Source organism: Oncorhynchus clarkii, chromosome 11 (genome assembly GCF_045791955.1).
Source record: "Oncorhynchus clarkii lewisi isolate Uvic-CL-2024 chromosome 11, UVic_Ocla_1.0, whole genome shotgun sequence".
Classification (NCBI taxonomy): Eukaryota; Metazoa; Chordata; class Actinopteri; order Salmoniformes; family Salmonidae; genus Oncorhynchus; species Oncorhynchus clarkii.
The window spans coordinates 9128838-9139240 of NC_092157.1; the positions used below are offsets into that span (position 1 = coordinate 9128838).

The 10403-nt window shown below is 41.4% G+C and overlaps 1 protein-coding gene across 1 annotated transcript; it reads right to left on the bottom strand.

Annotated features, from left to right (window-relative positions):
- Nucleotides 1-2571: 2571 nt before the first annotated feature.
- LOC139420520 (sialic acid-binding Ig-like lectin 13) lies at nt 2572-3766 on the bottom strand. The gene is made up of 3 exons (XM_071170725.1): nt 3424-3766; nt 2989-3294; nt 2572-2852 (listed from the first exon to the last, which is right to left on the bottom strand). The coding sequence occupies exons 1-3, from the start codon at nt 3764-3766 to the stop codon at nt 2572-2574; spliced, it is 930 nt and encodes a 309-aa protein (XP_071026826.1).
- Between the last annotated feature and the right edge of the window lie 6637 nt (nt 3767-10403).

The window sequence follows — 10403 nt, forward strand, 5'->3', positions numbered from 1 at the left end:
ACTGACATTTTCAACCTGTCCCTGGCCGAGTCTGTAATACCTACATGTTTCAAGCAGACCACCGTATTCCCTGTGCCCAAGAACACCAAGGTAACCTGACTAAATGACTACCGACCCGTAGCACTCACATCTGTAGCCTGGCTGGCCATGGCTCACAACAACACCATCATCTCAGAAACCCTAGATCCACTCCAATTTGCATACCGCCCCAACAGATCCACAGATGACGCAATCTCTATTGCACTCAACACTGCCCTTTCCCACCTGGACAACAGGAACACCTACGTGAGAATGCTGTTCATTGACTACAGCTCAGCGTTCAACATCATAGTGACCTCAAAGCTCATCACTAAGCTAAGGACCCTGGGACTTAACATTCTGTAAAAAAAAAAAAGACCTGTTTAACCGCAGGCACTATTACGACACTATTGGCCTAAAACAAGTGATTTGAAAGCATAGTGGAAATTCACCTGATAGCTTGAGGTATAAAAAAAATGTCATTTTAATCCATAGAGACGTGAAGAAGAAGCTCGTCGGATGTTGATCTCTTCTAGGCTGGGTCCTCATTTGGGACCAAAGTTCCTTGTTGTTAAGAGACTCTTTCTGCTCTTGCAGACGCTAAAAAATGCAGCATTCACAATCCAAATGACAAGGTAAATAAAAATGCTAAAAAAAAAAAATAACTCAAATATTCAGTGACAGCTACCTAGTCTAGATAAATACAACCAAACAATATTAAACATCAGTAAACAAATGGCAAGTGGGAAAAGGCCTGAAAATGTAACCAAACTTTTCTATCCACAGAATTCTGCAACTGGATCCTGGACTTCCTGACGGTCCACCCCCAGATGGTAAGTGTAGGCAACAACACATCTGCTACACTGATCCTCAACACGGGGGTCCCTCAGGGGTCCATGGTTAGTCCCCTCCTGTACTCTCTGTTAACCCATGCACTAACCCAACACCATCATTAACTTTGCAGACGAGACAACAGGATATGGCCTGATCACCGACAGAAATGAGACAGCCTATAGGGATTAGGTCAGAGACCTGGCCTTGTGGAGCCAGGACAACCACCTCTTCCTCAACGTTATCAAGACAAAGGAGATGATCGTGGACTACAGGAAAAGAAGGCTAGGTATTTGTATTTTATGGGCAAAGTCCTGGTCCTAAAGGTGGATGTGTTGCCGTCTCTTTTGTATTTGGCGTACATCTACCCATTGCCAGGCTTGTCTGAGGAGGCCTCTAGTGAGGCTTGTGTTTCAGTTCATGTGGAGTGGCAGGTGCGAGTGGGTCGCCAGGGCACGCATGCTCTGTCCCATCGGGGAGGGAGGTACCACATTTCCCCCTCAAGCTGGATGCAATTTTTGTTTCTTTCTTGTTAACTGAGCTTGCTCATCCAGTGATACACCCGTCCGGTCACCTCCTGCGGGTGTTCTTCTCGTATCAGGCGAGAAGCGTAATGGTGTGGTCTAACACGAGTCCTCGGGCGGAACAGCTGCCGTGGCACTTTGGTCATGCGGCCAAGTGGCTGCGTAGGTTTAGATCACAGGCACCTGTACGAGGAGGTCAGAAAGGCAGGGAGTCCGGCGCCTGTAGTGGGCATCTCGGAAGTGGTCTGGGAGGGAGTGCAGGCGCGGGGTCTGGACAACAGGCTCAAGGACCTGAATTGGTTGAGCCTCCATAAGTGCTTGCCGGTACGTTCCATCATGTACCGGTATGGTTTGGTGCAATCCCCCACCTGTCCAAGATCCTCTTGTGGCAGGGAGGAGACTGTGCACCATGTCTTTTGGGACTGTGCCTTTGCCGGAGTAGTATGGGCTAGGGCACGGGTGTTGTTAGGTTTGGTAAGGGGGGATTTTGTATTGACGTGGGCCAGGTTAGAGAGAGGTGTGGGGAGAGCGAGAGGGACGGATAGGGACAGGTTTCTGCTCTGGCTTCTCATGAGTCTCTTTAAACGGGGGCTGTGGGAAGCCAGGCAGAACATGGTGAAGACAGGGAGAGATTGGGGGGGTGGAAGGGATAGTGAGGACTGTGGAAGGAGATTTGAGGGGGAGGATGAAGAGGGAGGAGAGGAAGTGGGGGCAGCATGCTGCTCGGGAGAGGTGGAAGGGGGGTTTAGGGCTGGGTGTCATTTAGATTTGTAAGGGGATAGATTAGGGACGGGGAGATAGGCAAAGGTAGTTTGTAGGGTGACGGAGAGGGAAGATGCTCCCCTGAGGTTTTGTTTGGGGTTTTTGTTTAGTTAAATTAAAATACCATTGTTGGAGTATGTATGAAAATTATGAGTTGTAAAGAATGAATGGTATTGAAGGTAATCAATTATTTTTTATTTAAAAAAAAATAGGACTGTATTCAGGTTGTGCCATGCTTATTGTTTTGTAGTATGTACATGTTGAGTTTCTGTCATTAAATAACCATGGACACTAATCACGCTGCACTTTGGTCCTCTCCTTCCCAGGAAGAAAGCCGTTACAGCAGGTGTGTAGAAGTACCTCTTCTACATCCACGCATTTGAAGGGGTGTCCACATACTTTTTAATATATATTGTATATAACCTACGGTTGTGCACTACGTGCCCATTTTACCTTTTATAGCCAGCTGCACTTCATTTGACTTCCCACAGCCGTGACTATTTCTTGCTTCACAGAAGTACAGTCCTCCATCACCAGTCACATTGAGGGTGTAACTCTGTCCAGATGCAACCTGAGTTGTTTTACCCTCACTGATCTGGAACCAGGTGAAGTTTGTCACAGGAGGGTTGGCTGTACTGCTGCAGGTCAGATTAACACAGCTGCCCACTGATACTGAATCAGCTGGACTGATGGAGGCCAAGGTGTCCTTAGGAGAGACTGGGGGAGAGGGGTTCATTTAGAATGTATCTGGATATGGTATATTGAATAGTCTCATCAAAACCACTCTATTACAATCATCAGTGAAAACATGATAGAATGATCTATTCTACAGGAACCGGTGACTAAATCTTACATGAAACGTTAAGCATCATGTTATGTTCAGCTGTCTTGTTGCTTGTCCCTACTGGGTAGACTGCAGTACAAGTGATGTTCTTCTCATGATGAAGGTATGACGGAGTGAAGGTCACCGTGGAGAGAACTGATTTGGTTTGGTCTGGATTCTTATGCAGTTGGTTCTCAGGTGTGAACTGTGTTGGGAGAGTCCATGTCAGCTCAGGGGGGTGTTCGGGACAGGGAGCGACAGCAGAGCAGTTCAAACTGACAGGGGTCCCTTCCTTCACCTCACCTGAGACAGTAATGATGGGACTGGAAGGAAAATCTGTAATACATTGTAGATAAATATATTTTACACTAACAGTTAAACTGTCCACTTGTTCAACTCTTATCTTTGATGCAAGGAATCTAAACTGGAAAAAAAAAATTGGTTTTAAGATAAATTGTCTCTTACCACTGACACCTATATTAACAGACTTATCAGGATCTGTTGCAAGGTATGGTCGACTCTCAATCCTGAAGTAGTATATATCAGAGTAACTGGTGGTTACATTGAAGAAGACTGTGGTGCAGTTCTTCTGGGACATGTTTCCAGTTATCTCCCCTTGATATCTGTTGACCGTCTCACTACTGTTAAATATCACTCTGTCCGGACGCTCACGAAAGTTTGAGTTTTCTTTAATCCACACTCCAGAGGGTAGTATTGTGCTGTTAAATGTTTTCTGTGGGTCATGAATATCAAATGAACATGGGATTTGCACACAGGAGCCAGTCAGTACGTCCAGTCTATCTGGCATTGTGGTGATCAAATTTCGTTCACCAAAACAGGCCAAAACACCTGCAACATAAAAGACAACATCAGGGAGGTTCTGATGTATTTTCAGTTCAGTCCAATGATATGTATTAACCCTAGATGACTGACAGGGGCCTCTGTTTGGAGGCAACTGCACAGCCATCTTGTTACTCCTCCTTCAGTGTAAAACAGATGTTGGAAGCTATAGAAATGCATTTATTAATGTCTATATTCGTTTTAGACAAGTATATTCTATTACAGACACCTTAATGCAGACTTTTAAATTATATTTTGTGACCTGCAACACTTCCTTCAGTAGAGAGACCCTACCGTTTCTCCAGCCAATGATTGTATCTTGAAACTCACTAAATTGGTATTATCCAATAGCTGCTTCATCTTTGAGTCAGAGTTTTTCCTTTTTCCTATTTTCCTTTGCCCCCAACTATGTGAAACTATGTGGAACAATTTGAGGAACCACTTACAAAACAGACACACTCCCTACTTTCTAAAATCCTCTCATGGAAGAGATACATAGATGATGTCTTTGTGCTCTGGGAAGGAAGTCAGCAGGAACTACTGCTGCGTGCTTCTACACCTGCATTGCTTGCTGTTTGGGGTTTTAGGCTGGGTTTCTGTACAGCACTTTGAGATATCAGCTGATGTACGAAGGGCTATATAAATAAATTTGATTTGATTTGATTTGATTTGAACTAAATTAATTCCAAACTCTGCTAAACGAGAGCTCTGAATATCTCAAATTCACCATGTAGACTGTTGAGAGAAATATAAACTACCTGGACTTATGGATCATCAAAGATAATGATGCATTACATACAGACTTGTACACAAAGCACAACAGACCTCAAAACTCTGCTACGTGCGGAGAGTTTGCATCCCCTTCCCCTCAGGAATGATCGTGACAACCACCGCAGCTAAATCAGGTGTAAAAACACTGACTATCAAGTAGCAGCTCACTTTGTTGAAGCTAACCATCCCATCTCCTCACTCAAAAACACGCGCATATACACACACATTGAGCATGTTGGCCTACCAAGGAGAGGAGGTATTTAAAACATTGACCCCTACTGTCTTAATATTAACTTTGATCTCAGGCCCTTCTTATGAACAATTAGTTTTATGAAGAAGTATTTTAAATGAATGTATTCTTTCTACAGTTTATCAGCGTACAACCAATATGTTCCCCTTGTTGATGATGCTTATTGTGCATTATTGATGAAGCAAAAGATTACATGTAACAACATTTTATGAAATTTGAAACAATTAAATACATGTGAAATTAAATTAAACAATAATGTATGTTGATGCTAATCTTATGCTAATTTTAATGACAACAATAGGCTAATATTTTCAATATGATGTAAACTATTGTCTTTTAACAGTTTCACTCAATTCACTCTAATTAACCTCATCATTGTGACACAACCCTCATGATTGTCATTGGTTGCACTAATTACACTGTTCATCTACATAACCTGGTTCAAGCATTAATGACTTTACCCTGAAGAAGGAACAGTGATCCCGAAACGTTGGTGTTTTACCCAATAAATTACTGGGAGTTTATATATATATATAGAGTGTGCAACTCTCTTTGTTTTTATAGCTTACAGTGTATTCACCGTTAGTCAGCACCTCTACACTAAGTCATTTTCTCTGGGTGTGCTCCAGATAATGCTTTTTATATCACCTGAACATAACAAATTAAATAATAAACATGTAAAGATATTAAAGTGTTTTATTTATAGAGTACTAACTTTACTGTCCCTTCTACAACAAAATACTGAAATACATGTAATATAGTCCTTGAAACATTTGATTTAAATACTGTAGAATTCTATTAATTATCATGGAGGACTGCTTCTTCTGGGGAGTACCATATATAGAGACTGGTGGTTTCATAGTCTCTCATTGGCCGTTACATAGAATCAGCAATCCAGGGTTTATACCCATCAAGGTAACCAGAGGTAATTAAGCACAGCTGATGGTACTAATGACATATCTCTTTCCCCTATAAGAGAGAGGATGGAACCAGCAGGGAGAGGAGAGACAAACCCTCTGTGTAGAATAGCTACCAAGAGAAGGGAGCTAGCCAAAGAAGAGCCATTAAGACAGTGACAAATCTGTGGTTGTTGTTAAAGTTTAAAGATAATCGTCTTGTGTTCCTGTGTTATCTAAAGAAGAAGATGTATGTTGTTCCTTGGGAGATTCTCATTGATTGTGTTGAAGTGTTGTCAGAAATCTCTCAATAGAGAACTGCGTTCAACCAAGAAAACCTACTCCTGACTTGTTTATTCCACCTTTCTGTTTTAGAGTGACACCAAATGACTTGGTCTGCTCACATAATACTAACTTATTTCTATGTACAGGTGATTTTTCAATTGGTCGGTATGTTGTCAAGGAGTGGTGATAGGAACAGTGGTGGAAGTTATACTGTTAACAGCACACTGATGTCAGTTTCACATGAACATACAGGGACAGTGGTGGAAGCTATACTGTTAACTGCACACTGATGTCGGTTTCACATGAACATACAGGGACAGTGGTGGAAGTTATACTGTTAAATGCACACTGATGTCGGTTTCACATGAACATACAGGGACAGTGGTGGAAGCTATACTGTTAACTGCACACTGATGTCGGTTTCACATGAACATACAGGGACAGTGGTGGAAGATATACTGTTAACTGCACACTGATGTCGGTTTCACATGAACATACAGGGACAGTGGTGGAAGCTATACTGTTAACTGCACACTGATGTCGGTTTCACATGAACATACAGGGACATGAATAAGTATTTCCCCCTTTATGGTTCTCTATTTTTACTTATTTTTTTACTGTTATCAGATCTTCAACCAAAACCTAATATTAGATAAAGGGAACTTGAGTTTATAAACTTTTTTTATAGTTATTTATTTTCTTTCATTAACAAAGTTATGCAACACCCAATACCCCTGTGTGAAAAAGTAATTGCCCCCTTACTCTCAATAACTGGTTGTGCCACCATTCCAAAACACACAATCTACATGAAAAGGGATTAAAAGCAACAAATTTAAAGTTTTGGAATGGCCTACTCAATGTCCAGACCTAATCCCATTTGAGATATTGTGGCAGGACTTGAAACGAGCAGTTCATGCTTGAAAACCCTTGAATGTCGCTGATTTAAAGCAGATCTGCATGGGACAGTTTGCCAAAATTCCTCCACAACAATGTGAGAGACTGATCAACAATTACAGGGAATGTATGGTTGGTTGTCATTTCAGCTGAAGGAGGCACAGACAGTTATTTAGTGTAGTGGAGCATAACTTTGTTTAGGAAATAAATTAAATAAGTATGTAAATGTTGTGTTATTTGTTCACTCGGGTTCGATCTTGTTATTGAATAACTGAAAATATGCAAAAACTTTTTCACAGCAGTTTAAATCCAGACTATTAAATACACTAATCAGGAATTAACTGTACACTTTTCTACACAATTAAAAAGCTGGAATATAGCACATCCCATAAAATATCATGACTTGTGGTTATTCCTTTATCTCTGATTCATAACTAGTTGTTGTTGTGTGGAAGACTCACCTGACATAAAGAGGCCAATGAGAAAAAACATGTTCTCAGGACAAGCCATGTGAGAACTCACACACTACTGATCACCTGAAACAGTACAAACATACACTTACTGGTGGAGTAACTCACACACACAACACATTAAACCATCCCCATATCAAATACACGATGTCCTTCAGTTGTAAAGCTAATACATGAACAAACAGCAGTACATCAGAACATATTGAATCTCATTACTCAGAATTAATTTCCTTTAATTTATTTTGAACATTAAAATTAACAGGAGATATAGTGAAGAAGTCGATACTTGCCTTAGACGGTAACGTAAACTGTCTACAGCAGAAACTGTCACACACATAGTGAGGTCTGACTAACTAAAGTGATGAAATTCATGAAATTCATGTGGCATATCTCACATCTCAACTGTGACGTACTTCGTAATAACTGTATGAGAAATTATTTTCAAATAATTCTTCAGTATTTATTGTCCCTTTCTCGGGGTAGGACAGGTCAGCAGTATTTTGAAACAGGCCCCCAAATCACTATGTCCGCCCCCGACACATTGATAAATAGAACAAATTAAACTCATCATTATAACCATCTCCTATCCTCTATCTCCCAGGCCTGAATGGGAATGTGTGTGGGATTTAAACATATAGTTAAATCATGAACCAAAATCCACTATTCATTTATTCAAGAGTTCAATTTGTTAAATTCGAGTTTGATACAAAGCATATGGTTGTCACATTATTTTTCAACATGAAAAACAGACTTGGTATGAAACAGAGTGACTGTAATTGTATCTGAGTGATTCTCACACACCTCTCAAATTCTCCGACACCAACTTCCTCTTTGAAGTCTATTTGCAAAGAGGAGCCTGGTGGGCTGGATGCCACAGAGCCACTCTTTTCACTCCACTTTGATACGGAATTGACTTTTTCATAGCAGTTTATGAGAATTTATGTAGCAGGTTAGGAGAATTATCGTAGCATGTTAAAAGCCTGAGGTTAAGGTCAGGTTAAATAGTCAGGTTTAGGGAAAATGCTCTCCTAACCAGGGTTGGATGAGGGCATTTGGGACCCTGAGCTTACTTTCCTTCATTTCAACACGTTCTGCCATGGTGCAGAGAAAATTATTATTTATATTGTTGCTGTTTTATAGCACCTCATGCTTGTGTTCACATTTTTTCATGAGGCTGATATAAAAGGTTGCAGTTTTAACGCTACAATCAGTTCTACACATTTTGCTATCATATGCTATCTGGGGCAGTTCAGTAATCCCTGCTGCTGACCTGCTTCCAAAATCTCTTCTTATTGAAGTGCCGTGAAAAGAATGTTGCGGGAGACACAGGAGGGAGCCAGCCACCAGCAGGTCCTGGACGGCAAGGAGGACATGGGTGCCCTCTTCGGTGGTCAAGTCTAGATGGGATTAAGCTTTTGTCAAAATGATGTGAAAAGTATAATTATTACAGCATTTTAGCTAATCCTAACCCTTTTTCGTACTTTAATTTAATTTTCATAACCTGCTATGTTAATTCTCCTAACCTGTTGCCAAAATTCTCCCAAACTTGCTAGAAAACTAAATTTTGACAAAAGCTGTATCCCTTCTAGACAAAACCCTCAACCTTCCAAAAGGCCTTCTGGGAGAAGGAGACCCAGGAACTGAGGGCGTACTTTACCCAGCAGGTGGGAGCCGACCTCCCCCAACAGGTGGTCTCCCAGGCTTCAATGGGAACGTGTGTGTGATGTTTTTTTTAAACGAGTTAAATCATAATCGTTGAATAGAACAAGTGTAGACCTTACCGTGAAATGATTACTTACAAGCCCTTAACCAACAGTGCAACTCAAGAAAGAGTTAAGAAAATGTTTACTAAATGAACTAAGGTAAAACATTATTAAAAGAAACGCAAAAAATGTGCAATAACGCGGCTATATTCATGGAGTACCGGTACAGAGTCAATGTGGGGGTACAGGTTAGTCGAGGTAATTTGTACATGGAGGTAGGTGTGAAGTGACCATGCATAGATAATAAACAGCGAGAAGCAGCAGTGTACAAAACAAATGAAGGTGGGGGGTAAATGTAAATAGTCCGTTGGCCATTTGATTAATTGTTCAGCAGTCTTATGGCTTGGGGGTAGAAGCTGTTAACGAGCCTTTTAGTACTATACTTGGCGCTCCGGTACCGCTTGCTGTGCGGAAGCAGAGAGAACAGTCTTTGACTTGGGTGACTGGAGTCTCTGACAATTTTATGGACTTTCCTCTGACACCGCCTAGTATATAGGTCCTTGATGGTAGGAATCTTGGCCCCAGTGATGTACTGGGCCATACGCACTACCCTCTGTAGCGCCTTAGGGTCAGATGCCGAGCAGTTGCCATACCAGTCGGTGATGCAACCGGTCAAGATGCTCTCGATGGTGCAGCTGTAGAACCTTTTGAGGATCTTGGGACCCATGCCAAATCATAGGGTTGTCACATCATTTTTTCAACATGAAAAACAGACTTGGTATGAAACAGAGTAAGTGAAATTGTATCTGACTGATTCTCACACTCAACTTGTAATACACCAACTTCCTCTTTTTCTTGCTTAACTTCCTCTTTAAAGTCTATTTGCCAAGAAAACCCTGGTGGGCTGGATGACACATTTTCACTCCACTTCTATACAGATTTGACTTTTTCGTATCAGGCTAGAAGAATTTATGCAGCAGGTTAGGATAATTACGGCTATGGGTTACGGTTAGTGAAATTGCTCTCCTAACCAGGGTCGGACGACCCCACACCCCCTCTTACTTACTGCATTTCAACCCATTTTGCCATGGTGCAGAGATGCATATTTACAGTTTTAGAATGTTATTCGACATGTTGTCATGAAGCTGACAAAAAATGGTGTTGTTTTCGAGCTAATTTCCCTCTATTCAAAACATTTTGATATCATATACTCTCTGGGACCGTTCTGTAGTCCTGCCATGCTCCTAACCTGCTACCAAAATCACTTCTTATTGAAGTGGCGTGAAAATAATGACCGGAGACCGCGCCCAACAGGTACTGGGAGGCAAGTTGGACA

Bases quoted from the DNA above. Each gene is read 5' to 3' on its own strand.
- LOC139420520 (XM_071170725.1), bottom strand. From the start codon at position 3,766: ATGCCAGATAGACTGGACGTACTGACTGGCTCCTGTGTGCAAATCCCA. The intron at 3,295-3,423 runs GTAAGAGACAAT...AATGTATTACAG, and splicing joins TGTTAATATAGGTGTCAGTG to ATTTTCCTTCCAGTCCCATC. The intron at 2,853-2,988 runs GTAAGATTTAGT...CCTCTCCCCCAG, and splicing joins CATGATGCTTAACGTTTCAT to TCTCTCCTAAGGACACCTTG.